Below are 27,477 nucleotides of genomic sequence, written 5' to 3' on the forward strand. Positions count from 1 at the left end.
TGTGGGGGCACTGCCCAACCATGCCGAGTCATCATCCTGGGATCATCATCCTGCTGATCCCAGCTCCTGCTGCTGGTCACTGCAGAAGCCCAGGACCTTGCTTGGCTGTGCCTCGCTCACTGATATGCTGCTGTGGCACACAGTGGGGCACCAGTGACCCTGCCAGCTCAGCCCTTTGGGGACAAGGTGGGGGAAAGATGCTGCCTGTGACAGCTCAGTACAGGTGGCTACAGAGCTCGGGGTTTAGCTGTGGCATCAACACCACGTGCCCCACAGCACGAGTTGAGTGTTTGGTGTGTCCCCAGCACCAGCTGGGCTGAGCAGTGATGGTGTGTGGGGTACTTGTGACAGCAGGGTTTGCAGAGGGAGGACCCAAACAGACACACACAGGGGTGTCAGCGCTCTCCCTTTATTAGACACAGCTGAGCAGGGTCGGTGGGCACCAGAGGCTGCAGGAGCAGTAGCTCAGGTGTGCACAGCCAGCTAGAGCCGTGTGGCACCGTGCGGGAGCGGGCGAGGGGAGCCCACCCGCGTGCCGGGGCTGGGCATCTCCTCGGGGTAGGAGAGGGCAGGGTTGTCCAGCCCCAGCCTGGCCTTGTCACGGGGAGCGCCCTCGGGCTCCTCCCAGCCCTCGGGGCTGCGGCAGCGGTCGGTGCAGCACAGCGTGGCCTGGGTGATGACACGGTCGAGGGGCTGCAGCGAGTGCATCCAGGCGGGGAGGAAGTCCCAGGTCTGCAGCCACTTGGGCAGGCGCCCGGGGCTGTGTGCCTGCAGCGCGTTCACCAGCCCCACGAAGAAGAGGAGGCCGAGGAAGGGCGCGCCCACCCCCACCAGCGCCCGCCAGCCCGCCATGGAGATGCCGAAGATGAGGGAGGGCAGCAGGAGGAAGCAGATGATGAGGTAGAGCACGGCAAACCAGCGGTACTTGGCCGTGCGCTCGCCCAGCGCCTTGGCCATGCGGATGGGCAGGCGGGTGAAGGGCAGGGGGTACCACAGCAGGATGCCCGAGATGTTGAAGAAGAAGTGGCACAGAGCAATCTGCAAGGATGGTATCCCCATGAGGCTGGGCACATGGGCATCCCCCAGTCCCTGCCCTGCCCAGTGACCCCATCCAGCCCAGACGCAGCCCTGGGCTGACTGTACCTGGAAGGAGCTGGCCAGCTTGTCCCCCGGGCTGGCCAGGGCAGCCAGGATGGCAGTGGTGGTAGTGCCAATGTTCGAGCCCAGGGTCAGTGGGTAGGCACGCTCAATGCTGATCACCCCCAGGCCTGTGGAAGAGGCACCCTGTCACTCCTGGCAGTGCCATCCCCATGCTCTCCCAAGATAGCACAGCTCCTTTTTGTCCCTCCGAGCACTTTAGCACCCACAGGGCAGGGGATGGCACATGGCAGGGGATGGGGAGTGGCTGGGACTCACCGATCAAGGGTGTGATGGCCGAGGTGAAGACAGAGCTGCTCTGCACCACAAAGGTCATCCCAGCACCCACCATCATGGCGAAGTAGCCGGTGAGCCAGCTGAGCGGGTGTGGGAGGTCTGCCAGGGCATGGACACAAACAGGGACATGGCCATGGCCACATCAGGGCTTGGGGTCAGGGGCAGCCAGGGGCAGGTCTGAGGATGGCAGGTGGAGATGGGCATGGGTGGCCATGTGGCATGTGGTCCCCATCCTACTCACCAGTGTTGATGACTTTCTGGATGGCTTTGGCCACCTGCCCCTTGAGCAGGGAGTTGAGGAGTTTGACCAGGAGGATGAGGCAGGTGCAGAGCACAACAAGGGACCCGGCCAGCAGCACCAGCCCCACAGCCAGGTCAGGCAGTGGTGTGTCGGTGAAGAGGTGCTCACCTGCCCCACAGCACGGCTGGACAAGGGGCTGGGGCTGGCCCGGCCCCGCTCACAAACCTGCCCCCACAGACAGCCCCACACCTGGACCCCAGCACAACATCTCCCAGCCCTGCCCCACATTCCAGCACTTCTCCATCACACATACAACCCCCAGCCCCACTTGCACCTCCCCAGCCCCATGCCCTGTGCCCCAGCCCTGCCCAAGCCCTCCACACCCACTCACACTTCTTCCTGGTGATGTTGTGAAGGACCTCAATGCCCTTAGTGCTGCAGTGGCCGGGGGATGTGCAGTTTGTGGGGGGGCCAAGCCCCACAGTGGCCATCTGCAGGGAGAAGGTGGGCTACAGCTAGCTCCACAGTGTCCTCTGCCAGTCCTTGCCCACCACCCATCTCTGTGGGAGTGTTTGGTGGCCCCAGCAGGGCCACGGGCCCCTCACCTGTGGGGTTGCAGGTCCACACCAGATGCGGATGAGGCTCCGGTTGCGCAGGCTCTCGTCCCCTGTCGCGATGCCCGTGATCACAGACTTGTCCAGCTGCAACAACACACGTGTTGGAGAGGGCACCCGGGGGCTAACAGCACCCACAGGCTGGGGACATCTTCGCTGGCATGGGGACACCACTGCCAGCCTGGGAACACTTGGATACAACCGCCATCAAAGGGACACCAGTGCTGGGGACATCACCACCAGCCTGGGGCATACCACGCTGGCATACATAACAGCTGAGGAGACCTGGATGATCAGCTTGGTGAAGGGCTCTGTGATGATCTTCAGCAGGTCGGGGGCATCTTTCCCACTGCGGATGTTGAAGGTGGCCACAACCAGGTGGGTGACGTGGTGCAGGTACCCACTCACCACCTCCAGTGGCAGCAGCACCAGCACTGACAGCCAGTTGAAGCAGTCGTGCACCGTGGCACCAGCGAAGGCCCTGTGCAGAATGAAGGAGCCCGTTGGTGTGAGGTGGTCCTGAGGAGCAGCTCCCAGCCCCAGCAGTGTCCTCTGAGCCATCCAGCTCTCACCGTTTGAACTCACTGCGGTCGCCAGCCTGCATGAGGGCCACGATAGTGTTGGTGACCGAGGTGCCGATGTTGGAGCCCATGATGATGGGGATGGCAGAGCGCACCTCCAGCACTGGGGACAGACAGACAGACCTGCTAGCTTTGCACAGCCTGGCTCAGGGTGACCCCATCCAGACATCCTCTCCCTCAGCCTCAGGTCCCCAGCAGCCTCGTGGGCACACTCACACCCTGAGGAGACCATGCTGACAATGATGGAGGTGGAAGTGGAGGAGCTCTGCACCAGCACGGTCACCAGGATGCCCACCACCAGCCCAGCCACTGGATTGGAGAGGATGGCGTTGTCCTTGAAGATGTCCCCTGCCACCTTACCTGTAAGGGAATGTGAGCACAGGCTGCTGGCACTGCCAGTGCCACCCGGTTCCCAGGCATCCCTGCCACCCTACTACCTCCAGCCAGCTGGAAGGCAGAGCTGAGCACGTCCAGAGAACACACGAAGAGATACAGGAACCCAAACATCAGGGGCACCTTTAGAAGGGAGACACAGAAGGACTGGACCCTGGCCCAGCACCCGAGCTCTGTGCAAGACAAGAGAGAGTGTTAAACTCCTGCTATGGCGTGGTCCTGGCTCCCCAGGGTCCTACAGCCTTATGCCAGCCACTCTCATGGCTCCTGGCAGCCCAGGGCTCATGTCCCTAGCTATGCCACCTGTCCCAGGGTCCCCTCCATCTCCTCCCACCCTGGAGTGCCTTGTGCCAGCTGCCCCATTGTCCCTCAGCTCTTCCCATGTCACCCCAGGACACTGAGGGTCTCTCCATCAGCACTCCCCTCCCAACCTGGCACCCCACAGTCCTGGCACCCCAAGTGCCCCAGGTGCCTCTGTCAGATCTCTGGGTGTTCCCCAGCCCAGGTGCTGTGAGACCCCCACCCCCCCTGGGGTCTCACCTGGCCTCTGCAGCTCGTCCAAGCCCAGCCGGTGCCCCTGCCAGGAGAGCGCGTCCAGCTCGTAGCGCTCGCGGCCCTCGCGCAGGCGCCCGGGGGAGCCGGGGCAGGGGAAGCCATGCTCAGGGCAGGGCACGGCGCTGACCGTGAAGGGGCAGCTGTGGGCACCCGGCAGCCGGTGCAGGGCTGGGGAGAGACAGCAGCTGTGTTACAGCCCTCTCCTGGCAGGGACCTCCCTGCAGAGCAGGGCCCAGCGCTGCCTGGGCCAGGGTCTGGCCAGAAGCAGAGCTGAGGAGGAGGAGGAGGAGGGCTGGGGGCACCTACCTTGGGGGCTGGGGCAGTAGGCAAACTGTGGCCCGTGCACAACCCTTCCTCCCCGCACCGGGCAGCGAGCGGGCAGGACTGGGCTCTCCGTCCGGTAGGGCAGCATGGCTCCTGCTGAGGCTGAGCAGAGGTGGCCGTGGTGTCACCACAGCTGTGCTGCACCGACTGCCACGTCCCCCCAGATCCCTGCAGCACTGGCACCACTGAGGAGCACCATCCCATCATCTGTTGGTCCCCTGGGCTGCCAGCTGCTGCTGTGCCACCCCAGCAAGCTCCCAAAGGGCAGGCAGGGCAGGCAGGAAGGGGACTCCTCCTGCCCAGGGCCCAGCTCACCTGGGGCTGGCCGGGCACTCAGGGCAGTGCCACTTCCACATGCCACATCCACGTGTCCCTCCAGCGAAGTGGCCCGTGGGGCACCACGGCCCTTTATATGCACGGCAAGAGCAAAGTCTAAGGAGCCCCGTGTCACCCCTCGCCTCTGCTGGCTGCTCACCTCCTCCCCAGAAATTCCTGCAGTTAATGGGTAACCCCCACCTCATCCCGGTCAGCTGCGGCCCCGGGGCAGGATGGGGCACGTGCCCCCAGGGTACCGCGCCCCCGGCGCTCCCGGGGGTCGGGCTGAGCTCAGCTGCTGCGGTGATGAGCAGAGCCGGGCGGGCACTGCTGGGGCCCAGAGCCCGAGAGATGATGCTGGAGGAGCCTCAGCTCTCCATCTTTTGGTGCCAGGTCGTTCATCCACTGCACGAGAGGAAGAGGAGGAGGAGAAGGGCTTGGTGCTGGTGCTGCTGGGATATCACAAACCAGAGGTGAGGCCATGCTCACCTCAGTGCCAGCACAGCATCAGCCATGAGGGACCCAGCTCTGCCCAGGGCACAATGTCCTCACTCCCAGGGCATTGGAGATGGCTGATGCCAACACCATTGTGATCCCCATGTCCTGCCACTGGTGGTGATGGTGGCACACAGCTGGGTTCTGCATGTGCCAGGGCTCAGTGTGGGACAGCCAGCAGTGCTGAGGGCTGTGTGGGGCAGAGCCTTCATCTCCCTGGCACCACATCTCCCCAGCATGTGGGGAGCAGGAGAGGAGCAAGGCCAGCACTGCCGTCACCACCTCCTCGGCCCTGTTTATCATTACCTGCTGCTTACACACCTCCAGCCAAGTTTCCATCCACCCACAGGACACCCAGCAAGCTTATTTCCACAGGGGAGAGACAGTGGCCAAAGGCTCCTCCAGCCCTGTGCCTCTGGAAGTGGGCACAAAGAGGTGTTCAGTTGCCACATCCCCATTTCTCCAGGATGAAGCACTGCCAGAACTCATTACCATGATGAGCCAGGTGCAAATGCAAGGAAAGATGCCTTGGGTACTCCAGGGCACTCAGGGACAGCCTGGGGACACCTGTGCCACTGCTGGAGCATCACTGAGCCACCTCCACTGAGTCACAGACTGATGGAGCTGAATGCCCGGGAGGTGGCACAGCAGGGGACATGTCCTGCCTCCGCAGGACCTGGGGACCCTTCTGTCCAGGGGTGCAGCCAGTGTGCAGGGGGCTGGTGTCCGCACTTGCCCCGTGCCCAGGGGCTCTTGGCCAGCTGCCCCCACAATCATTAACCCAGTGAGGCCCTGGCAGCTCTGGCTGTCACTCATTGACAGGGTTGGGGCTGAAGTCCTTGGCCATGCCGGCCCTGCAGCTTCCCCTACTCCATCAGCAGTGCTGGGTAAACAAGCTCCTGGCACTGCCCCTTGCTGCAGTCAGGGTGGCACTGGAGCCCAGGGCTGGCCCCAGCTCTGCCATGGCCCTAGGAAGGCTCTGTGGGGAGAGGAGGGTTGAGGGGACATTGTTGCTGGGAAAAGCAGAATCCAGCCCTGATAAGAGGAAGGAAAGACAGGTACATCCAGGCAATGCTCTTTATTTCCCCTGGTTCCACAGCGCAGACAGAACTGAGCAGCATCACAGAGACACAGGGGGGCTCTGACTAAGGCCACAGGACTGCAGCTGGCTGTGGCAGCATAGGGCTGGGTGGCCATGCCCCCATCTCTGGGCAAGCCTGGGGGCCCTGGGTCACCCCTCTGCCTCTGGCCAGGCAGTGGTGGTGGAGTGGCACAGCCAGGAGGGGCTCTGGCAAGGATGGACTGTGGACTGCAAGGATCTCCTGGCTGCTGTTGGGGGAACGTCTCCATTGCAGATTCTGTCTGGGACCTCTGGGGACACTGGGCTGCTGGGCAGGGGGACCAGCCGTGCACAGCCAGGACTGGCAGATGGAGGCTCGAGGCTCCTGGCAGGAATGACAGGCTGGGCACAAGCTGGGGACCTGCACACCAGGCTGAGGTGCTCACACCCAGGGGTGCTGCATTCTCCTGGCACCAAGCAGAGCTGTCCTGGCAGGTTGAGCACCCACACCCCAGTGGGGATGGGGCAGGGGGCAGATGGGGATTTGCTCCTGCCTGTCCCTCAGCAGCCGCCCACGCAGGATCTCCGGCCGGGAGGAGGAGGAAGGCTTTTTTGGCACCATCTGCTGGCTCTGCCTCTGGCTGCCCGGGGCAGGAACTGTGTGCCCTGCTCCAAGCAGTGCTACTGTGGCAGGATCAGACCTCGCTCACGCAATGCAGACGTAACAACCTGCCCGGGGCACAGCCTGGCAGGGCCATGCTCACCCTCCCCAGGAAGGGTGGACTTGCAAATCAACAGCAGGGCAGCCCTGTTCCCACGGGGCCAGGACTGGATCTGGCTCTGAGCTCTGGGCACATGTTCTCCTGACCCTGCCTGCCCACAGCAGGAGTTCAGGACTGGAGCCTGCCTTTCCTCCCCACCCAGCCTGTCTATCCTGCACACCCTGCAGTTGGAAGGGAGCTTTCCCCACCCAGAGAGCGAGCGGGGCTGTGTCAGCCCGACACAGGCAGGATGTGCTGGGCAGGGCAGAGGCACTGGGCAGGGCAGTGCCAGGCATGTTGCAAAGTGCTTTGCAACGAGGGTTCAAACTATGTACAAGAGTCCCTTGATGTGCACCGGGATGTGGCCCCACCGAGGGGCATGGCAGCTGCTCAGCCACTCACAGCGACACGACATGACAGCGTGGGACAGGACGTGGATGGATCTGCAGTCTGGGCAGTGTCAGTGGTGCAGGGCAGGGGCTGTCAGGCCCCTCTTGAACCCTGGCAGGTCCTGGGGGTGCCACACGCCGGGTGTGGACGTGCAGCAGCACTCATTAGAGCTTGTGGTCCAACGAAGGCTGAGCCAGTGCAGGCTCTTCCTGAGGGCAGCTGCTTCCCTCAGAGCCAGCCTGAGGGGCACTGGGCTGCTGTGACCCCTCACAGGCACTGTTGTCCTGCACGGGGAGCTGGAGGAAGTCGGGCAGGACCAGGTCCTCCTTAGAGAGCAGCCCACGCTGGTCGTTGGCCCGGCAGCTCTGGGCACGGTTCAGCAGCTCCACCAGCCCTGGGGAAATGCAGATCATGCACCTGAGCCAGGCACTGGGGCTTTGTCCTAGCACCTCAGCTGCCCTCTCCACCTGATATGACCCTGAACGTGTCCCAGGCACAGCACCGGCACCTTCTCCCTGCTCCATGCCAGACCCCAAGACCCCACAGCCATTCCCAGCTTCATGGGGCCCTGCAGGCATCCCCAGCACACCAGGGGCTCTGCATCCCTCAGCCTGTGCTTTGCCCCAGCCCCTCAGCAGTCAGACATGCCGGGTCTCACCTTCCAGGTCGTACGTGCGGCGGTTGAGGTTCATGGCAGCTGAAGACTGTGGCCTGGAGAAGGAGGAGGGCATCTCCCATTGTGTGTCAGGCTCTGCTCCTGTTGGGCTTCCCTCCTGCAATGAGCAGCCCAAGCCTCAGCCACAGGGCAAGGAGGCAGCACTGCCCTGGGCTGTGTCCCCATCACCTTCCCACAGCCTGGCTCCTGCCTTGGCACCACTGCCCAGCCCCGTGGCAGGCGCTGGGGCCACAGCAGGGCCCAGCTTCCCTGTAGACCATGACAGCAGCTATGAGGCCATCTCTGACCAGGGCAGGTGGGCTTTATGCTCACCTCACTCCAGAGCAGAGAGGGGGCAGCCGCAGCCTCAGCACTCCCCATCACTCGCACGTCTGCAAGGGAAGTGATGCTCAGTGCCCCATTCCAGCATCCTGCTCCTGGCCAGGCAGGGACAGGATGGACCCTGTCCCAGGGAGCGGGAGCCACGGCCAGCAGAAAACAGCCTGACCCTCTGAGTGCCCTTCAGGCTGATGTGGCTTGAGGGGACATGGCCTGGGAGGGAGGACACTTTACCTGCTGGTGTTTCCAAGACAAGTTTCTGAGCAGACACTGTGCTGACCAGCTTCTCCAAGTCCAGGGTGGCTGGCTCGCCTTGCTGCAACAGGAACAGCACTCAGCATCACACTCACTGTGACACGGGAAAGGCAGCCAGGCTGAGGACCCTCTTGGCCAGACCCCCTGGGCTGGCACAGGCAACACCCACTGGTCCCTCCCAGCACACAGTGGGATGTCACAGCCCATCCCCAAAACAGTGATTGTAGGAGCCCACAGCCTGCCCTGGCACACAGCGCTGCTCCCCACTACCTGCTCAGAGCCAGCAGCCCTGGCCTGAGCCCCAAAGCAGGGCTCCCCCAAGCTCGGGGCTGGCCATGCCCGAGCCCGAGGCTCGCTCACCCTGCGCAGCAGCGCCTGCTCCATGCTCACGCCGTACTTGCCCAGCACGGGCTGCAGCGCCTCCCGGATGCGCTTGGTTGACTTGGCTGTGATGCGGATGGTCTTGTTGAGGGAGGAGATTTCCAGGCTGCAGAGGGGGAGAAGAGGTGGTTGCAGGCAGGGGCAGAGCCAGGGCACTCGGGACTGCCTGGGGGATGGGGTTTGAGGCACTGTGCATGGCCAACAGCATCAGCCCCAAAGCTCCCACTCACTCAAAGCTTATCCTGTTCTCCAGCTTCACCTCCTGGTCTGCCAACACGGAGCACTCCTGGTCCAGCACCAACGCTTTCTGCAAGAGACAAACCATCAGGAGAGAGCCAGCAGAGTGGCACGTGGGATGGTTTGGCTGGCAGAAACCTTGTTCCCCCCTGCCTGCCCTACCTGCTCATTGCCCACCAGGAAGACCTTGATGTCGGGGAGGCTGAAGCCACGTTTCTCACACAGCCCTGCCAGCATGTCCCTGATGGAGTGGCCGGGCCGCACGGAGGCCAGCGAGGCCGTGCCGTCGGGCAGGTACACGCAGCAGTACTTCATGGGTTTGCCTGGCAGCTCTGCCTCGCCACCCCCCAGGCTCTTCTGCTGTCCCTGAGGGAGGGATGTGGTAGGATGAGCCCAGGCAGTGGCAGCGTGGTGCCGTGGCACTTGTGTGGTGCCCACTCACCTCCGTGCAGGGGCTGGCGGCTGTGCTGGCCGAGGACAAGAAGCCCAGGTCCAGGCTGGCTGAGGAGTTGAGTGAGCCCTGGGACTCTCTCCACAGCATGGCGCTCCTGCTGCCTTCTCCCCCGTCTAGGACAGACAGAGGGACGGTGGTGGGGACGTGAACACCCCTGAGGGTGGCGTGGCCCCTCTGTCCTGCTGAGCAGAGCACCCACCTGCCCAGGACGGCTCCCGCCGCTCTCCCTTCCTGAAGGAGCGCTGGAGGCTGCGGTTGGCACCGCTGCCCGCCGTCTCCACACCCAGGGGCAGCGACTTGCCCAGCTTCAGCTTCGTCTTCTGGGGTGAATTGAGCAGCATCTCAGCATGGCAACACCTGAAGTTTCCCCTTCCCTTTCCCCGGTGCCCTGACTGCTCAGCCTGGGGTTGAGCAGCAGGGAAGGGACCCAGCACCACGGGGACATGTCCCCATTCCTGTTTCCCCCTCACTCACCTTGCTGAGGTCAGGAGGGGGGCTGCTGCTGCGGGAGTGGGGCCGTAGGTCAGGCAGGGGCTGGCCCTGGCTCTCTGCCCGCAGGCAGGCTTGGTAGAGGGGGGATTTCACAAAACGTGTGTAGCTGTCAAACTTCATCAGGTTGAAGATCTGGAAAGGGAGCATTTGTGTGCTTCAGACCTCTGCACACCTCCAGGCTCTGGGCACTGCCCCATGGCACAGCCCCACGGTGACAGCAGTGAAGCTGGGTGACATGTGGGGTGGTCCCACAGCCCCCCTCCTGTGGGTGGAGCTCAGGTGCTGCCATACCTGGAGCTGCTGGATGCGAAACATGTCTGGGGAGGGGGTGGCCAGCATGTCCTCCCCAATCCAGGCCTGCTTGTCAATGTTCACAGGGCTGACCGAGTGGCTGGAGAGGAACTCATCGTAGATCCGCCGTGCCTCCTGGGCCAGCTGAGGGAACAGGAGGCCAGGCTGGGACCAGCAACCCCCTCCTCTATACCACACCAGGGGAGCCCCCTGCTCACCCCACAGAGACACCTGAACCCTGAAGAACCAACCTGCCCCAGGACCAGCTCAGTACCTGGACTTCAGGACCAAGCTCTGGGCACAACACAGCAGTGTCTCCACAGAGGTACAACCTGAGGGAGGAACCATCCCCTGCAGCCACCTGGCTCTGTCCCCATGATCCCTTGTCTAGCTCTGCCCTTGGTCTTGTTTGTCCCCCCAGAAACACTCTCCACCCTCTGGCAGGGAAAGCACATCCTGCTCTGTGGGGCAGGCAGTCCCAGCTGTGGCTTTTCAGATGCACATCACATCCATCTCCTTGCTCCTTCTGCAAGAGCCCCCAGCATGCTCAGCCCCCAGAAAAGGAGTCTGCAGTACCCTTGGATGTGCAGCTGGGCAGTTCTGCCCACATCCCTCCCAGCAGCTGTGAGCAAAGCTGCCCAGAGCTGGTACCTGCTGTGTGTCACTGGCTGGGATCTGCTGGAAGCGCTCACATGCCTGCCAAAAGTAGACGTTTTCAGCACTGAACTCCTTCTTGAGGAACTCCTGTAGGGCAGAGAGATCTGCTGCTCTGGTGGCACTGTGCCTGTGGGACAGTTGGTGTCCAAGAGTGGATGGGGGCAGGGGCTGAGCTCTGGGCTGTGACACTCACAGTGAAGTAGGTGACAGCCACACGGTCCTGCAGCAGCGTCTCGAAGGATTCAGCCCAGCTGACCACAGAGCCCTGTGTGGATCCACACGTGGCTGGCCCTGGCAGGCTGTTCACACTGTGGTTGCTGCCACGGGCCCGGGAGGCATTTAACTCTGGGAGAGAAAAAGTGTCACTTCTGGCTGTCTCCCTGTCCCCTAATGTCACCCCCCAGTACCAGCAGCCCTCCACCTGCCCCATCTGGATCAGACCCGGTGAGTGCTGGGTAGGGAACATGAGGAGCATCACGGTGGCATTCTTGGAGGATTGAGCACCCGGATGACACAGCTGGCACTTCCTGGCATGACAGCTCTCCCTGCCAGTGCTGGCAGTTGTGCCCACCCTCGGTGTCACTGTGACTCCACCAGTGACTCATCTCCTGGGGTAGGACAGCCATGGGGAAGGAAGCCAGCCAGCAGGGAAAGCGGAGTGGAAGGGGACACAGAGGGCACACAGAGTGGAAGAAAGCTTGGAAGATGGGCAGAGGTGAGTGAACCCACTTTCTCTATTCCTCTGGCCAAGATGAGGGACAAACCCAGCACGTGGAGGGCAGAAAAAATGTCATTTCCAGCTCCCAACCCTGAGGAAACCCCACTTCGGGGAAACCCAGGGTGACCATGTGTTCAGAAAGATGGAAGTTCCCAGGGGCAACCCCAGCTTTGGAACTGGTTTGACTGGTGTGCAACTGGAAGCAGGGGGTCATTTGCAAGAGAAGGTAAGGCTATGGAAGCAATGCTCTCCTGGCAAAGCTGGCAGGAATAGAGGAGGTGTTTCAGGCTGCTCCTTTGCCAGGGTGCCCATACTTATCCTCCTGGTGGGCTAAACCACGAGTAACTGGGGCCAACACAGTTAAATAAACCATCTGAGGTATCCAGTGCACAATCAGACCGACAGACAGACAGACTCCCTCAGAGATTCTGGGGCTGGCTGGTACCCAGGTTCTCCTTGCCCCAGGAAGCCACTCAGCCCCCAGCACCCAAAGTGCCAGCTGAGCAGCCAGAGGGAGGGACAGGCACGAGGGGCCATGTGGGAGGGATGGGGGGACATGGCCGATGCTGGGCAGAGGGCTCAGCCCTGCACCCACCCATGGCACAGCCTGTGCTGACACAGGACCTCGGTGTCTGCTGGCTCCCTGCCCCGGCACCAGGCTGCCTGTGGGCATCCCCCTCCCCTGAAGATGATGCTGGGCTCCTGTCCCAGGGCAAAGAGCAGCCTTACCTCCATCCGACACGGCTGGGCCCTGTGGGAGGGGAAAGAAGAGAGGTGAGAGGGGCTACATGGCATCTGCTGGCCTGGTGGAGTGGCAGCAGCACCAAGGCAAGCCCAGCCTGAGCCCAGGGCAAGAGGAACTGTTAGTAAACACTGCTCTGGTGTTACCTGCCCTGTGGCAGAGGCAGGACACAGGATTTCCAACCCAGGGCAGCGAGGAGAGAGTTACAAAGGGGGTACAGCCTTTCTCCTACCCCTTCATGGCCTGGGGTCAGGCCAGCAATTGGGAAAGGGCAGCTGCTTTCAGATGTAACCCTGCCACCCAAACAAGAAGGGAGGAGAGAAGCAGCCTCCACGGCACAGGAAGAGGAGGGGAGGAGGGGAGGGAAGGAAGGACAACCACAGCCCCAAGCAGGCAAACTGCCTCTTCCCTCCTTCCATGGAGCCTAGAGCTACCAGAGGGCAGATGCCCAAAAGCAGGGACCAGGTACTGCCCGTGCAGGGCACAGCAGGACAGGGTGTCCTGCAGCACCCACTGGGCCACCCCAGACAGCAGCCCTGGGGATGGAGTAGCCAAGCAGGGAGATGGGCAGAGCCTGCATGGCCAAAGCCCAGCCACGTACCCGCTGCACGGTGCTGTGTCTCATACCCTGCTTGGGGCCACAGGAAGGGGTGCCCACATTCCAGTGATGCTCCTGGCCCAGCTGGCCTGTGCCCCCCACACAGCTCCCGACTGTCTCCATCCCAGCCCTGCCTTTCCCTTCCACCTCACCCCGCATTCCTCTGCCATGTCTCTTACCCCAGTCCCACGTCCCTCTCTCCTGCCAGCTCCTTGCTCCTCCCCATCCATCCCTGCTGCCCGCACCCACACAGCCCTGCCCAGCCGCACGGACACCAGCACTGCTGACTGCTGTGACCCCAGCCGTCACCCCTTGTCCATCACCAGTGCCACACATCCCCTTACAATGCTACCAAGCCTCACAAACCCCTGCTGCTCACTGCCCCGACCCCATACGTGTTACCCAGCCCCAGACACCGCTGCCTGCCCTAAAACCCTCCACAGCTCCGCCTGCTTTGGATGCCCATCCTGCCCTTCCTGCCCAGAAGCCTCACACCCTCCCACCTGCCTGTTTCCTGACTCCACACACCGCTCTGTGTGCCCGTTATCCGCTCCACACCGCCTGCCCGTCCGGTCCGCACTCCCGCACATCTCCCGCCTGCCCGGTACCGAGCTCACGCCGCGCCGCCGGCCGGGGCAGCCCCGGGGGAGGGGGCCGGCGCCCCGGGCACTCACCATGCGCCCGTTGTGGACCACCAGCAGTTTGCCCTTGCCCTGCATCCCTGGCTCAGCCCGGCCCGGCCCGGCCCGGCGCGCTACGGGCGCGGCCCGCGGCCCCGCAGCATCCCCGGCCGGCGGCGCGGCTCTCCCGGCCCGGCCCGGCCCGGCGCTCCCGGCACTACCACACTACCGCTTTCGGCTCCCACAGGAAGTGTCACCATGGGAACCGAGACCGCAGCGGGGGGAGCGGGGCTGCCCGCCCGCCCCGCGCCGCCGGCACCGCCCCGGCGGACACCGGCTCCATCTCCGGGCCAGGAGCCGCCGCGGCGCCGCTGCATCTCCGTCCCTGTCCCCGTCCCTGTCTCCATCTGCATCCACATCCGTTATTCCCATCTGCATCCCCGTTTCCTATCCCCATCCCATTCATTCCCCATCTGCATCCACATCCGTGATCCCATCTGCATCCTTGTTTCCATCCCCATCCCTGTCCCTGTCTCCATCCATATTTACATCCGTGACCACATCCCCATCTGCATCCCTGTTCCCAAACCCATCGCAGCCTCCATTCCCAGCACGGCTGGGATCACCAGCCCTTTGTCCCCTTCCCACAGCCTGGGCAGCCTGAGGGGGCTCCTCCCGGCCATCACATCACCCCAGGGAAGGGGGCTGCAGGGGCAGGGGGACATCAGCAGGCCCAGCCTGGTGCCACCAGCCTGGGGCCACTTGCCCTGGTCACAGAGGGTGTGGGGCTGGCCCCAGGGCCAGCGTTTGGGGAGGGCTGCGTGTGCTGTGCATGCCAGCAGAACCTGGCAGGGAGGAGCAGTGGACGTGCAGCTTGGAGTCACCAAACTGATGCCTAAGCAGTTTTGCCCATCTCCTAAGGTCGGGGTTCCATGTTGATCAGCAACCACAAACCAGTGGAGGATATTTTAGGTTATTTGTTAGGAAATCTCAGTAACTAACAGTGCAGGATAAACCGCAGAGCACCATGGCAACCCGCTCAGGGAAATGCTAATAACGGGGATGTAAGGTGGGTGATTAACCTATCAAAAGCAGAACCCTAACATTAAGTTGGGTGCAGATCTATGCAGAAAAAAATGAAGCTTTCCCACCATGAGCAGGCAAAAAAGCAGAGCACCACAAGCAGCTACAGGGCTGTCAGGGTCTCTGGGTGGAGAGAACAGAGGGTGGCACCTCTGGCTGCCCCTCTGCCCCCTGCCACTGTGTGGAGCAGCAGGGGAATGAGGGGTGATCATGCTGCTCCCCTCTGGTTCGTCGGAGTGTGGCTGTGTTGTTTGGCTTGGCTTTGCCACCAGAGTTATAAATAAAAATGTCTCTCCAAGAGTGTGTGACTCACGGTCCTCACCACAAGGATAACCTCTCTGTTGGGAAACCTGATCTGAGGATGGAACTGCAGCATGCAGGAATCCAAGAATTGCTTAATTAATGCACTTAATCCAAACGGAGAACAGATGAGCCCCTCACCCCACCTGGGTTGGGGGTGAGCTGCTGGAGAATGTGTCTGAGCCCCTCTGACCCCTGTCCTGTGTCATCCCCAAGCTCCAGCTGCTGCCAAGCCAGCCCTCAACCTGCTCCAGGGCCTGGTGGTTTCCCTTGGGCAGCACTGGGGAGCTGTGGCAGTCGCTGACGTGGCCTCAAGCAACTCAGCAATTTCTTCTGCCACCCTGCAAGGGGACAGCTTGGTGTTGCCTCAGCGTGAGGTATCCCAGTGTGTGAGGCTGTGCCAGCCCTGTGCCTAGGCACGGCATCCTCCCAGGCTGAGACCCCTGCCCCGTGGGGAGAGGGATGCCCTGTGCTCCAGTGCCCCAGCCCAGGGGAACCTGGTTTATGCCGGGGGTAGGCGACGGCGGGGCGACAGCTGGCTGGAGGATTTGCCGAGGGCATTATTTAACGCTGTGGGTAAATGGAGGAACAGCAGCTAATTCCGGAGCCCGTAATCCTCTTCCTCCCCCGGGAACGGGGAGCGTGCCAGTCACGAACCCACGGCGGGCCCCGGGGACGAGCCCCTGGCAGCTCCCCAGGCGGTGCCGCGGGCCACAGCGACTCCCAGACCATGGGGGATGTGCAGAAGGTAAGCGGCGTCCGCTGACATCCCACCGGCTCCAGGGGAGAGTGCAGCACCAGCCCTCCGTGGTGGTGCCAGGAGGGCTGGCAGAGCAGGGCTCTGCCTGGGACATGTCCCCCCAGCGTGCCCAGGAGCTGGGAGCGGTCCCAGAGCTGGGACAGCACACCCGGGATGGGGGGAATTGGGGCTGGGCGGATCTGCTGTGGGGCCATCCTGAGCCTGAACACCTTGGGAGCTGGGCCTTGATGCTTGCCCAGGCCATAGACACAAGGTATCCAAAGCCAACAGCGTGCCCACTTCCCTCCTCCCAAAGAAGGGACCTGGCGCCCCACAGGGCTCCCCCAGCACTCTCTGCCCCCAGGGGCTGCTCTCTGTCATCCAGAAGCTGAAGGGATCCCCGGAGCAGGAGCTCCGCATTGTCCTGCTGGGGCTGGACAACGCGGGCAAGACGACGCTGCTGAAGCGCCTGGCGTCCGAGGAGGTCAGCACCATCACCCCCACACAGGTAGGGGCTGCTGGGGGCCACGGGCGGGGCGGAGGGCGCAGTGCCCACCCATCCCCTGGGTGACGCTGGGGGTTGTGTCCCCACGCAGGGATTCAACATCAAGAGCGTGCAGTCCCATGGTTTGAAGCTGAATGTTTGGGATATCGGGGGGCAGCGCTCCATCCGCCCGTACTGGAAGAAGTACCTGGGCAGCACAGACCTGCTGGTGAGTGGGGCAGCACCCCCAGCCTGTGCATGCTGTGTGGGCCCCACAGAGGGGCTGTGCAGCCAGGCAAGGAGCCCCTGACTGTCCCTTTTGTCCCCATGGCAGATTTATGTCATTGACAGTGCTGACCAGAAGCGTTTTGAGGAGACAGGGCAGGTATGAGTGCGTGAAGGGTGGCTGTGCGGTCCTGGGACTCAGATCTCTATGGCACCAGCTCTTTGGGGATGAGGGGGAGACAAAGCTGCTCTGAATTATGGGGCAGTGCTGCAGAAGGGGCCATGCTGTCCCATGCTGTCCCAGAGCTCTGCAGGAAGGCTCAAGATCTCAGAGCTACCCCACTCCATGGCCCAGCAGCTCCCCCTGAGCTGGGATGCTCCAAGGGTGCCCAGCTCCGGGGTGACAGTCCTGGAGAAAGTGACCCCTCAGTCCCCAACTTTCATGCCATCCCCCAGCACGCGGTTAGTGATATGGCCAAACAAAGGTTTATGAGCACCAAATTCAGCTACAAACCCTGGGAATGGAGCTCTGAGAGGGGAAGGTGAGACTCCAAGTGCCAGCCCCGGCTGTTCCGGCACCAGACGGCCGTGTGGGTGTGCCAGACAGCTCGGGACTGCCAGGAGCCTCCTGCAGCTGCCCTTTGCCCAGGGCTCTCAGGGCTGGGAGGATTTCAGTCCTCAAGCAGCCTTGCATGTGGCTCCTGGGCTGATGGTGCTCCAGGAGGTGAAGCTCCTTTGGGAGCTTCTCTCCCTTGGAACATCAAGATTCCTTATCTGCCATGAGTACCAGAGAGGAGGGATGAGGCATTTGGAGGGCTGAGGTGTCCAGGCCATGCTGGGCAGCTCCGTGGAGGAGGGCAGCAGCCCTGGGAGAAGCTTCTCTCTTGGCAGGAGTTGGCAGAGCTCACAGAGGACGAGTCCCTCACAGGGGTCCCGCTGCTGGTGTTTGCCAACAAGCAGGACCTGGTGACTGCAGCACCTGCAGCTGAAATCGCAGAGGGGCTGAGCCTGCACACCTACCGGGACCGGGAGTGGCAGATCCAGGCATGCTCAGCCCTGTCTGGGGAAGGGGTGCAGGTAGAGATGGGGGCCTGTGGGCTCTGCAGAGCTGGGCCCACGGTCCTGCGCTCACATCCTTCTCCCCTTCAGGATGGGATGAACTGGATTTCCAGCCAGATCATGAACAGGAAGAAATGAGAGCTGCAAAGTGCCAGACGGGACTGAGCTGCAGGTCCCTACGCTACGGCCAATCCCCCTGGTCCCTCGGTTCCCCCCGAGCCTCAGCTGGGCCCTGAGCCTCAGACTGCCATGCTCGGATGATTTTCCCCACCTAGTCTTCCACTAATCAATCGGCTTCCCCTCTCCCTGCCTCCTGGGCTTCCACGGGCTCCTCACACCCCTGACTCCCCTGCAGCCCCCATGCTGTTGGAGGGAAGCACGTGTCCCACCATGCCGAGGGCTTGCACACCTCCAGCATGAGAACCTGCCCAGGACTTGCCCATCCTCGCTGCTGTCACAGCCCACAGGGGCTGCTGTGACCCACACACTGCCCTGGGCACCCCGACACGGTGCTGGCTACACCGCCAGGGCCCCAAGTGCTGTGTCCCCCTGTGCTCCTGCAGGATGGGACCGGTGCTGCCCCAGCCGTGGCAGCTGCTCGGGAAAGCCTCTGTTCGGCACCTCTCGCTGGCCAGAGGAGTTCCCATGTGTGCTCACAGGGCTCGGGACAAGCACGAAGACAGGACCAGCCACCACTGGAGGGATCTGCCCAGCGCCAGCGGGGGCTGCTCTGTGCCGCCCAGGGGTCCCTGTACCCTGTCCCCGTTGGTACCACACGCGTTGTGTCCCAGCGGGGCTGCTGTCGCCGGGCAGGAGGTGCCCATCCGGAGGGCCGGGAGGTTCCGCTCCCCAGCCCTCACGGCTGCCGTGGCGGAGGGATGGGGGGAGACCTGCGGGGCGGAGGTTGCCCTGCGACCCTCAATAAAGCTGCTGCGACCTCCACTCTGCCTCGGCCTCTCCTTCCTGCTCCGCGGCGCTGCTGACCCGCGGGGCTGTTCCCGAGCCCATTGTTCCCGTTCCCTGTGCCCATCCCGGGGCTGTTCCCGAGCCCATTGTTCCCGTTTCCCGTGCCTAACCCGGGGCTGTTCCCGTGCCCATTGTTCCCGTACCCGGGACCCGTCGGGGCGGGTTACGTGTCCCCCGGGCAGCACGAGCTGCGCACGTGAGGCGGCCCAGGGAAGGCGGGCGGACTACACCTCCCGGCACGCCCCGTGCCGCCGCGCACGCGTAGCGTACGCCGGGAGGCCGTTCGGCCCCCTCCTCCCGCCTCCCTCCTCACTACGGGAGCTGCGCGCCCCGCTGGCCCCGCCTCTCTCCCCTGCCATAGGTGAGCAGTGATGCCGCTCACGTCTGTGGGCGGGATCCCAGTGAGTGCGGATTTCTAATTGGCTGCTGGGGTAGCGAGGCGGGCTCGAGGGCGGAGCGCCGGAAGGCGGAAGCGGAGCATGGCGGCGGGTGCGGGCGGGCTGGTGGCGGCGGCCGCGCTGCTGTTGGCCCTGGCCGGGCCGCGCCCGGTGCCCGCCGAGCTCACGGATGGCAACAGCGAACACCTGAAGCGGGAGCACTCGCTGATGAAGCCGTACCAGGGTGAGCGCGGGCCTGGGGGGACGCTCGGGGCGCCCCGCGAGCGGCCCGGGCTGATCCGCGCTTTCTTGGCCCATTGCAGGCGCGGGCTCCGCCGCGATGCCGCTGTGGGACTTCACGGGCAGCACCATGGTCACCAGCCAGTACGTCCGCCTGACGCCCGACGAGCGCAGTCGGGAGGGCTCCATCTGGAACCGCGTGGTGAGAGCCCGGGGCAGGACGGGCGGGGGTCGGGACGGGCCTGGCGCCTCACGCCCTGACGCCGCTGGGGTTTCTCCCACAGCCCTGCTTCCTCAAGGACTGGGAGCTCCACGTCCACTTCAAGATCCACGGAGCCGGCAAGAAGAACCTGCACGGGGACGGGCTGGCGCTGTGGTACACGCAGGAACGCCTGACGCCAGGTCGGTGCCGGGAGCGGCTGGCCCGCAGCACACGGGGCCCGTCCCGGAAGGCAGCTGGCCCAGGATGGCTCGGAGCTCCCGCTCTGGTTTCACTAGGCTGGGCTGACGTGTCCCGTGTGTTCTGCCCGAGCAGCAGGTGCCATCAGCCACCTGCTTGGCAGTGAACAGCTGGTACAGCTCAGAACTCTCTGAGCACAGATTCTCACCTCCTTCTGTCTCTTCCTCTCTCCACTCCTCTGCCCTGTTCCAGGTCCTGTCTTTGGCAGCAAGGACAACTTCCATGGGCTGGCTATTTTCCTTGATACCTATCCCAATGATGAGGCCACAGAGGTGAGTGCTCCAGGCAGCTTGTGCAGTGCCCAGCAGGCTGTTCCCTTCCTGCTCCAAGTGTTTCTCACCTGATCCAAGGAAAAGTCTCTCCCTAGTTGGGCATGGTTTGCTTTTCCTGTCCTGGGAGTTGGTAAAGAGAAGAGTTTGTGTGCATTAATGGAGATAAGCAGCTCCTTGCTATTTCTTGTGCTGCTCTTGGCTACACAGATGTTCCCAAGGCATCTTCTCTGCACAGGAGAGCAGGCACAGAGCTGGTGTAAACCCAGCCCTACCTGCTAATATTCATCCTGAGTGTTATTCCCTGACCTCTGTGCTTTGGATACTCGTCCCAGGATGTTTCTCCTCTTATTTTCTCTTTGCAACCTGTCTGTGTCTGAAAGAAACTCCTGGGCTGCCTTTTTGCTCCAGAATTCCCCATGGCCATGGGACAGATCAGTCCTGTAAGGGCTGGGGATTCATTTCTTCTGTCCTACTCTGTGTTTGTGGATCTCATTATGGCACGGTCAGAAAAAAAACCTGTGCTTTGGGGTCTGTGCCATCAAAACCATGATACTTCAGTCATAAAGTACCTGGAAGTGACCCATCTCCCTGTTGTCTTGATGCTCATGGGAGGTGAATTCCTGCCTCCAGTTGTCCTCTCCTGGTGTAGGTAATCCAGTGATCACAAAGCCTTGTGTGTGGTTTTGCTGCTTCTGTAGATTTCTGTCCATGCTGGGTCTTGTGCTCTGTTCTTACACTTCTTGTTTTCAAGGAATGACTGGATGTGGCAGTCAGGGCTAGCTGACAAGGTGGGGATTGGTCACATGTTGGACTGAATGCTCTCAGAGGTCTTTTCCAACCTAAATGATTCTGGGATTTTTACCCAGCCACTCTGCAAGTGTGGGACAGTCTGGTTGCCGTGGCCACCCACAGGGTGGGTTCATTCACAGAATCACAGGATGGGCGTCTTGAAATGGGACCTCAGGAAGGGTGGCTCTGCTTTAGGCAGCTCAGGCTTGGTTCAGAAGCAGCTGTAGGTGGAGCAGCAGCCGTGCCCATCCCGTGCTCCGTGCCTGACCACGGCCCTGCTGCCGTGCCGGGCTCCCAACCCGCTCCCTCTGCGGGCTCTGGCTGTGCCCCAGAGCTCCCACAGCGTGTCCCCTGTCTGTCCCCACAGCGTGTGTTCCCCTACATCTCAGCCATGGTCAACAACGGCTCCCTGAGCTACGACCACAGCAAGGATGGGCGCTGGACGGAGCTGGCCGGCTGCTCGGCCGACCTGCGCAACCAGAACCACGACACCTTCCTGGCCGTGCGCTACTCCCGCGGCCGGCTCACGGTGAGACCCACGGGGGACCTGCTTCTCAGGGGGCAGGGCTGGCTCCACCAGGGCTGGAGGTGGTGTTCCAGACTCAGCCACTGCCTCTCTGGCACCTCCAGCTCCAAAAGAGGCGCAGCCAGGCAGGATAGTGGCGTGCCAAAAGGGATTGGCTGGAGAGGGTGTGGAGTGTCCCTGGCTGGAGATGGTAATGAATCATCTGGACACAGTCTATGTGATTTGGGATGGTCCTGCTTGAGCAGAGAGGTTGGAGCCTGTCCCATGGTTCTGAACATTCCTGGTGTGACCCTCTCGTGGTTTTGCAGGTGATGACTGATGTGGAAGACAAGAATGAATGGAAGAACTGCATTGACATCGCAGGGGTGCAGCTGCCAACCGGGTACTTCTTTGGTGCTTCTGCTGGCACTGGAGATCTCTCTGGTGAGAGGGGCTTCGCTCAGGGGAACACGTGATGGTTGGAGCCTGGATTAGGTGACCCTGTCTTGGCAGGGGAATTGGATCTTCAGAGGTCCCTTCCAGTCTTAAAAACTCTGTGATTCTGTGATTGCAGCACTGGATGGATTGGATAGTTTCCATTGCTTTCTTTCTCTGAATTGTTCACGGGGCTCTTGAAACCCTTTTGGAATCCATGGCTGGGGAAAGGAGGCAGCTGAGAGCTAAGGAATGTCTTTGGATTGCAGTTTGATACCAGGGGATTAGGGTGGCTTGAGAGGGAAGGAGACTGGACCTGGCAGAGGACGGTCTGAGGGGTGCTCTGAGTGTGTGGACATCTCAGAGTTTCTGATGGTGTTTGCTGCTCATGGTTGTTCCCCAGACAATCACGACATTATCTCGATGAAGCTGTTCCAGCTCATGGTGGAGCACCCTGTAGAAGATGAGACTGTTGACTGGACCAAGATCGAGCCGAGGGTCAGCCTCCTTAAATCTCCCAAAGGTGAGCCTGTGGGCATTGGAAACCTTCCATGGGGGATTGGGAGGTCGGGGCTGGACTCTGGGAGGCATTGAAGGCATTACACCGGGCTAAACTCCTCAGGAGCTGAGGTTCTGTTGGTCTCTGTAGCTGTTCTTTCCCTTGCAGACAACGTGGATGACCCGACGGGGAATTTCCGGAGCGGGCCGCTGACGGGCTGGAAGGTGTTCCTGCTCCTGCTCTGTGCTCTGCTGGGCATCATCGTCTGTGCTGTGGTGGGAGCTGTGGTCTTCCAGAAACGCCAGGAACGGAACAAGCGTTTCTACTAGTGGAGCACCTGTGCCCAAACCCATCTTTTTTTATGGGGAGCTGTAAAAAAACTGTGGTTTCTAAATGCTGTTTCTGAGAAATACCAGAAGTATTTTCTTACCTGTCTGTTTGGCTGCAACCCCTACCCGGCCCTTGGCCTCCCGCTGGTTGGACTGAGAGGGGTGATTCCCGCTGGCTCCCCAGGGCTCTGGTGTGGGAGCCTGGAGGTTGCTCCCCGGTTTTTCCAGCGCTCCCCCCGACTTGCTGGGACTTGCTGTGCTGCCTGGGGCAGGTGTGAACATGAGGGGCAGAGGGGAGGGGGCTGCGAGTGGGGCATTAAAGGACTGACACCACCCGTGGCTCTGGCTCTGTGTAATGGGGAGAGAAGGGAGGCAGGATGGGCAGTGCTGGTGTGGGGGGCTGAAGGAACTGGGACTGGGATTTCAGCTTGGTGAGGGTGCAGGGAGGCAATCCTGGGAGGAACCCAAATGCTCCGCGGATCTGCGTTCACGGCACCTGCCGGGGATGTGGTGCGGCGTCCCCGCGGTTTCCGGAGGAGCCCCGGGCGGGGGTGGCGGTGGGACGGGACGGAGGGGATGTCCCCGGCGGCCGGTCCCGCCCCCGTCCCGCCCCTTAGGCGGAAGAGATCGGGGCCGTGTTTCCGGGGGAGCAGGGGGAGCGGCGGGCGCCGCCAGCGTGTCCCGGGGCCGGGGGTCGGGGGCTATGGGCCCGGCCCGCCGCAGGGACGCGCTCCGGCTGCGCGGCGGAGGGTGAGCCCGGCGGTACCGGGGGGTCGCACCGGGGGCTGGGCGGACTCGGGGGATGCTATCGCGGTGCGGGGGCGGGGGTCTCACCGTGCGCTGACCCCGCGCCATCCCGCAGGTCCCCGCCGCTGCTGCGGCTCTTCCCCGGCCGCCTCTCCGCCTTCCCGCTGTTCCTGCTGGCGCTGCTGCTCGGCTTCGCTTCGCTGCTCTGGCTCCAGCTCAGCTGCTCGGGCGAGGGGCCGGCGCCGGGCGGGCAGCACCGGGGGGCTCCCCGGCAGCCCTGCCCGGCCCCCGAGCCGCCGCAGCCGCCCCAGGAGGAGCCGTCGTGGGCCCCGCACCGGCTGGCGCTGCTTGTGCCCTTCCGAGAACGCTTCGAGGAGCTGCTGGCCTTCGTGCCCTACATGCACCGCTTCCTCAGCAAGAAGAGGATCCGCCACCGCATCTTCATCCTCAACCAAGTGGATCATTTCAGGTATAGCCTCCCTGTGCCGAAGGGGTCCCGCCCGAAGGTCTGTGAGTGTTGGGAGGGTGCTGCAGAGAAGCAAAGGACCGGGGCAGCAGGATGTCAGAAGTGTGTAATGCTCTCCCCAAAGCTGCTCATTCTAGAGCTCAGAGATGGACAAAGTAGTGGTTTGCTTCCTTGTTCCTTGGCAAGAATAGAATCTTAGCATAGAATCCTTTATCCTTGGGTATTTCAGCTTTTTCCTCAGCTTTTTCCCCATGTCTGCAGCAGCAAACATATGGGGACTGTGGAAGTCAAAGACAGGCCATGGGGTGTTTGGAATTGCTGTCACCCCCAGCTCACTGTGCAGCGAGAAGCTGCAAGGGTGCAGTTGCATAATGCAGTGCTGTGTTTGCATGTGTCCCTGTCTGGGGATTTTTCAGACATTGAGCATTGATGATTGTAGCAGGGGGATGTGTGGGGACAGTGGCTGCTGTGTGTGGCACTGAGAGCCCCCAGTCCCGTGGCAGGTTTAACAGGGCATCCCTGATCAATGTGGGCTTCCTGGAGAGCGGCAATGACACCGACTACATCGCCATGCACGACGTGGATCTCCTGCCCCTCAACGAGCACCTGGACTACAGCTTCCCAGAGGCAGGGCCCTTCCACGTGGCATCCCCTGAGCTGCACCCACTCTACCACTACAAGACCTACGTGGGTGGCATCCTCCTGCTCACCAAGCAGCACTATGAGTTGGTGAGCTCCTGGGTGGGATGTCCTGGACAGTTTGGAGCAGGAGCTAAGACATTATCATGGTCAGCTTGGGAAGTGGGGACAGGAATCAAAATGCTCTGGGGACAGAGCCTGTGGTCTGAGCCGCTGGGAGGCTGGGCTGGTGTCTGCTCCTCTGAGGCTGTGGAGTTGTGCTGGACCTTGGCTGCTATGGTGCTGCTCTCGTTCCAGTGCAATGGCATGTCCAACCGCTTCTGGGGCTGGGGACGGGAGGACGATGAATTTTATCGACGTATCAAAGGAGCTGGTCTCCAGGTAAGGGGTCTCTGCACCCTCCTGGATTGAAATTGTCCTTTTTTACATCTCTTCATTTGTCCCTCACTGTGGCCACCCAGTCTGGGGTGTGGGGAAGGCAGCCCTGCACTCCAGCAGCAGGTACAGGAGTTTTCCAGTAGCTTTAGGGAAGCTCTGCTCTTCTCCCAGGTCCGTCGTCCCTCTGGAATCACAACTGGATACGAGACTTTCCAGCACCTGCATGACCCAGCCTGGAGGAAGAGAGACCAGAAGCGCATCGCTGCGCAGAAGCAGGTGAGACCTGTGGTTCAGGGGAGCCACAGGAGGTTGGGGCTGTGGTCACCATGTGCTCTGAGCCCTCCTTGCTCGTGTCCTCCTCTGCCAGCTCTGGCTCCCTCCCCAGGCCCTGGGTGCTTCTCCCTTCCAGCCTGGGCCGAGCAGTCTCTCTCTTCCTCAGGAACAGTTCAAGGTGGATCGGGAGGGAGGCCTGAACAACGTGAGGTACCGAATCGAGTCACGCACAGATCTGAGCGTGGCAGGAGCCCCTTGCACCGTCCTCAATATCCTGCTGGACTGTGACACAAACGAGACCCCCTGGTGCACGTTTGGCTGAGCCTGTCCCTGCGTGCCAGTCGTGTGCTCTGTGCTGGTGCCAAGGCTCCCTGGCTGCTGTGCAGCTGCCTGGAGCAGGCAGGGATTTACAGCGGATGAGTATGGCAGTGCTGGCGAGACACAGAGGAGTAGAAGAGGCTGAGAACTGGACTTTGCTGGGAGCAACAGAAGAGGCTGAGAGTGGGACTCGCTGCAGGTGCTGGTGCTGCCTCCCAGGGCAGCTGCAGGAGGTGGCTTTCCTGTGCTGGACATGGCTGAGCTGCCACGCAGCTCAGAGGACAATAAAGAACTGTCAGGGCACCTGTGAGTTCTGAATGCCCTGGGCTGTGCTGGCACTACTCCATTTTCCTGTTCCCTTCACCTTCCTTCAGCACACCTGTCCTGGCTTAGCCCCAGCTCCTCTCTGTGTGACAGGTGAGCTCTGAGCTGCTCTGAGCTGCTCTGGCACAGAGGCCAAGCCAGTCTGAAATGGGCTCTGAAAGAGATGGTGCCTCTTCCAGCTGCCAGGTGCCCCCAGGGCTGGGCTGTTGGCATTTCACTGCAGGAAGTGGTTGTGGTTGAGCCGTGCCCGAGCCCCAGCATCCACAGTGCTGGCTGTCAGCACTTGTAGGCCAGGACCTCTCTGGGGTGAGGAGGAGAGTTCAGGCTGTGCTTTCCTTGCCTGCCTTCCCTGGGTGTGCTGCCTCAGCCTTTCTTGGGGGGGTTGGAAAATCGGATGTCTCCTCTGGGGTCTTGGCACATGTTGTGGGTGCTGCTGTCTCCTCAGGCTGGGCAGACCCAGCTGAACAGCCAGTACCTCTCTGTTCAGCCCCATGACTAGCACTGGCACCAGGCCCTCTGCGTTTCCTGGCCCCTTCTGTCCTGTCTCCTGCCTGCCACTTCCTGGAGTGGTTGCTTTGCATCCTCAGAGAGAAGCTGTTGCCATCCTGGGAAGACGAGTAGCTCCAGAGAGGAGGGAGGGAGGGAGGGAAGAAAGCATTAGAGCCAAGTGCAGGGCTCATGTACCCTGTAGGGGCTGTGGCATGGGGTGTCTGGAGGGATCTGGTGCCTTCTGCTCTCTGTGCTGCTCTGGAGCTGGGAGAGGAGTCTGGAGCCCTTGGACAGGGTTTTGGGGGCTGCCTCAGAGGCAGGGATTGAGGTGCTGGTGCAGGGTGGTGAGGATCTGCTCTGCATCATGGAAGCAGCAGGCTCAGCCTTGGGGCAATGTGGGGCTGTGCTGTCCAAGAGCTCCTGATGGCCTCTTCAGCCTGCTGGCTCCAAAGCAGCGCTGCTATCTGGCATGAAGGTGCTGGTGAACTTGGACAGCTGGTGCACTTGTCCATGGCTGTTCCAGGACCAGTCATGCCCTTGCTGTGGGCAGCCAGAGGGAGAGACTGGCCCAGCAGCCCCATTCCTGCCTCTCCATGGCACAGGTTTGGGATCAGCCATCTGCGTGGCAGCCCCTTCCTGGTGCCTGAACCGCAGCCAGGGCTGGTGGAGGCAGATCAAAGTATTTCTCTGTGCCTTTCAAAATAGATGACACAATTTGGGGCAGGTTTCATAGAGACGTGGCTGTGCAGAAACAGAGAGCATATGTGCACCTCGCACTTGGCTCAGCGCTCCAGGCTCCTCTCCTGCTGCCTGGCAGCTATTTCTCAGCTCTGCTCGCAGCCCCCTCATCCCCCGGTTGCTTTTGTGGAAGAGGCACCCTGCTGGAGACCCGGCTTCCTTTTATAGCTCTGAATGTGACTCGGAGGTCGCTTGGCTCTGCTCCCCCCCCACGCTTCGGTATCGGCAATGGCCCAGCGGGAGGGGATGAAGTTTTCCCCCATTGCCTTTCCCCACAGATGGATCACACCCTGCCTGCCGTCCCAGGAGCCATGCAGAGCCCAGCCAAAAGCCTCCCAGCGTTCTCATGCTCTCAGCAAGCCTGAGGAGAACATCAGGATGCTCAGAGGCAGAGAGGGCCCCTGGAGGGCCAGCCCTGCCCCTCTGTGACCCCCCTTCTGGGCTCCCAATTACTGTTCAAGCAGGTGCAGCAATCGATGGTTTTTATTGCCAGGTTGTTATAAAGTGGATTGTTCAGAGCTGTTTGCTGGTGGACATGTGAAATTGCTGTAGAATCTTAGAGGGGGGCACTGCGGGCGTGAGGCGAGCAGAGAGAGAGGACTGGGGAAAAAGTCAGAGGAAGCTGAAGCATCTGTGCCTGGAGAAGGTGACATCCCTGGCTGCTAGAGTGACCCGGGTAGGGCCAGGCTGCGGGGCCCTGTGGAAGCTGCTATCCAGGCAGACGTGCTCGGGGCATGCAGC

The 27,477-nt window shown here is 61.9% G+C and overlaps 5 protein-coding genes across 9 annotated transcripts; 3 read left to right on the forward strand and 2 right to left on the reverse strand.

Moving 5' to 3' along the window:
* Positions 1-393: 393 nt before the first annotated feature.
* Positions 394-4,256, reverse strand: SLC34A1 (solute carrier family 34 member 1). Its single transcript, XM_030229281.2, has 12 exons — positions 4,125-4,256; positions 3,804-3,986; positions 3,308-3,436; positions 3,087-3,230; positions 2,862-2,973; positions 2,575-2,770; positions 2,281-2,376; positions 2,067-2,166; positions 1,676-1,843; positions 1,417-1,533; positions 1,144-1,268; positions 394-1,038 (listed from the first exon to the last, which is right to left on the reverse strand). Exons 1-12 carry the CDS (start codon positions 4,228-4,230, stop codon positions 484-486), a joined length of 2,031 nt encoding a protein of 676 aa, XP_030085141.1. The 5' UTR covers positions 4,231-4,256; the 3' UTR covers positions 394-483.
* A 1,759-nt stretch (positions 4,257-6,015) lies between these two features.
* RGS14 (regulator of G protein signaling 14) lies at positions 6,016-13,806 on the reverse strand. 4 transcript variants are annotated; one of them, XM_018915573.3, is made up of 15 exons: positions 13,657-13,806; positions 12,372-12,393; positions 11,118-11,269; positions 10,919-11,011; positions 10,268-10,411; positions 9,959-10,108; positions 9,684-9,804; positions 9,473-9,597; positions 9,193-9,396; positions 9,024-9,100; positions 8,773-8,899; positions 8,392-8,473; positions 8,152-8,210; positions 7,822-7,936; positions 6,016-7,557 (listed from the first exon to the last, which is right to left on the reverse strand). In XM_018915573.3, the coding sequence occupies exons 1-15, from the start codon at positions 13,699-13,701 to the stop codon at positions 7,328-7,330; spliced, it is 1,746 nt and encodes a 581-aa protein (XP_018771118.2). In that variant the 5' UTR covers positions 13,702-13,806; the 3' UTR covers positions 6,016-7,327. The 4 variants fall into 4 exon arrangements, with proteins under 4 accessions (XP_018771118.2, XP_050835747.1, XP_009089778.1 ...); XM_050979790.1 differs by lacking the exons at positions 12,372-12,393; positions 13,657-13,806 and having other exon boundaries at positions 9,684-9,801; positions 11,118-12,365; XM_009091530.4 differs by lacking the exons at positions 12,372-12,393; positions 13,657-13,806 and having other exon boundaries at positions 11,118-12,365.
* Positions 13,807-15,565: 1,759 nt separating this feature from the next.
* Positions 15,566-17,901, forward strand: LOC103817369 (ADP-ribosylation factor-like protein 3). Of its 2 annotated transcripts, none has more exons than XM_050979693.1 (6): positions 15,566-15,742; positions 16,041-16,232; positions 16,321-16,437; positions 16,543-16,593; positions 17,325-17,510; positions 17,583-17,901. In XM_050979693.1, the coding sequence occupies exons 1-6, from the start codon at positions 15,566-15,568 to the stop codon at positions 17,628-17,630; spliced, it is 771 nt and encodes a 256-aa protein (XP_050835650.1). In that variant the 3' UTR covers positions 17,631-17,901. The 2 variants fall into 2 exon arrangements, with proteins under 2 accessions (XP_050835650.1, XP_030085237.1); XM_030229377.2 differs by having other exon boundaries at positions 15,716-15,733; positions 16,089-16,232.
* Positions 17,902-18,913: 1,012 nt separating this feature from the next.
* LMAN2 (lectin, mannose binding 2) lies at positions 18,914-22,697 on the forward strand. The gene is made up of 8 exons (XM_009091532.4): positions 18,914-19,079; positions 19,159-19,277; positions 19,360-19,477; positions 19,728-19,807; positions 20,964-21,125; positions 21,431-21,545; positions 21,940-22,059; positions 22,204-22,697. Exons 1-8 carry the CDS (start codon positions 18,938-18,940, stop codon positions 22,362-22,364), a joined length of 1,017 nt encoding a protein of 338 aa, XP_009089780.1. The 5' UTR covers positions 18,914-18,937; the 3' UTR covers positions 22,365-22,697.
* A 280-nt stretch (positions 22,698-22,977) lies between these two features.
* B4GALT7 (beta-1,4-galactosyltransferase 7) lies at positions 22,978-25,531 on the forward strand. The gene is made up of 6 exons (XM_030229442.2): positions 22,978-23,114; positions 23,227-23,580; positions 24,081-24,306; positions 24,514-24,597; positions 24,766-24,870; positions 25,034-25,531. The coding sequence occupies exons 1-6, from the start codon at positions 23,068-23,070 to the stop codon at positions 25,187-25,189; spliced, it is 972 nt and encodes a 323-aa protein (XP_030085302.1). The 5' UTR covers positions 22,978-23,067; the 3' UTR covers positions 25,190-25,531.
* The last annotated feature ends 1,946 nt before the right edge of the window (positions 25,532-27,477 follow it).

The sequence above is a fragment of the Serinus canaria genome, chromosome 13 (genome assembly GCF_022539315.1).
Source record: "Serinus canaria isolate serCan28SL12 chromosome 13, serCan2020, whole genome shotgun sequence".
In the NCBI taxonomy this organism is placed as follows: Eukaryota; Metazoa; Chordata; class Aves; order Passeriformes; family Fringillidae; genus Serinus; species Serinus canaria.

Coding starts and splice junctions, on each gene's coding strand:
- SLC34A1 (XM_030229281.2), bottom strand. CDS start 4,230: ATGCTGCCCTACCGGACGGAGAGCCCAGTCCTGCCCGCTCGCTGCCCG. Junction 2,771..2,861: donor GACCGCAGTGAGTTCAAACG/GTGAGAGCTGGA, acceptor CATTCTGCACAG/GGCCTTCGCTGGTGCCACGG. Junction 1,269..1,416: donor GGCCATCACACCCTTGATCG/GTGAGTCCCAGC, acceptor CCTCTTCCACAG/GCCTGGGGGTGATCAGCATT.
- B4GALT7 (XM_030229442.2), top strand. CDS start 23,068: ATGGGCCCGGCCCGCCGCAGGGACGCGCTCCGGCTGCGCGGCGGAGG. Junction 23,115..23,226: donor CTCCGGCTGCGCGGCGGAGG/GTGAGCCCGGCG, acceptor GCCATCCCGCAG/GTCCCCGCCGCTGCTGCGGC. Junction 23,581..24,080: donor AACCAAGTGGATCATTTCAG/GTATAGCCTCCC, acceptor GTCCCGTGGCAG/GTTTAACAGGGCATCCCTGA.
- LOC103817369 (XM_050979693.1), top strand. CDS start 15,566: ATGGAGGAACAGCAGCTAATTCCGGAGCCCGTAATCCTCTTCCTCCCC. Junction 16,233..16,320: donor GCACCATCACCCCCACACAG/GTAGGGGCTGCT, acceptor GTCCCCACGCAG/GGATTCAACATCAAGAGCGT. Junction 17,511..17,582: donor TGTCTGGGGAAGGGGTGCAG/GTAGAGATGGGG, acceptor TCTCCCCTTCAG/GATGGGATGAACTGGATTTC.
- LMAN2 (XM_009091532.4), top strand. CDS start 18,938: ATGGCGGCGGGTGCGGGCGGGCTGGTGGCGGCGGCCGCGCTGCTGTTG. Junction 21,546..21,939: donor TGGCACTGGAGATCTCTCTG/GTGAGAGGGGCT, acceptor GTTGTTCCCCAG/ACAATCACGACATTATCTCG. Junction 22,060..22,203: donor CCTCCTTAAATCTCCCAAAG/GTGAGCCTGTGG, acceptor TTTCCCTTGCAG/ACAACGTGGATGACCCGACG.
- RGS14 (XM_009091530.4), bottom strand. CDS start 11,399: ATGCTCCTCATGTTCCCTACCCAGCACTCACCGGGTCTGATCCAGATG. Junction 9,101..9,192: donor TCCTGGTGGGCAATGAGCAG/GTAGGGCAGGCA, acceptor TGTCTCTTGCAG/AAAGCGTTGGTGCTGGACCA. Junction 7,937..8,151: donor CCTCTCTGCTCTGGAGTGAG/GTGAGCATAAAG, acceptor TGCTCATTGCAG/GAGGGAAGCCCAACAGGAGC.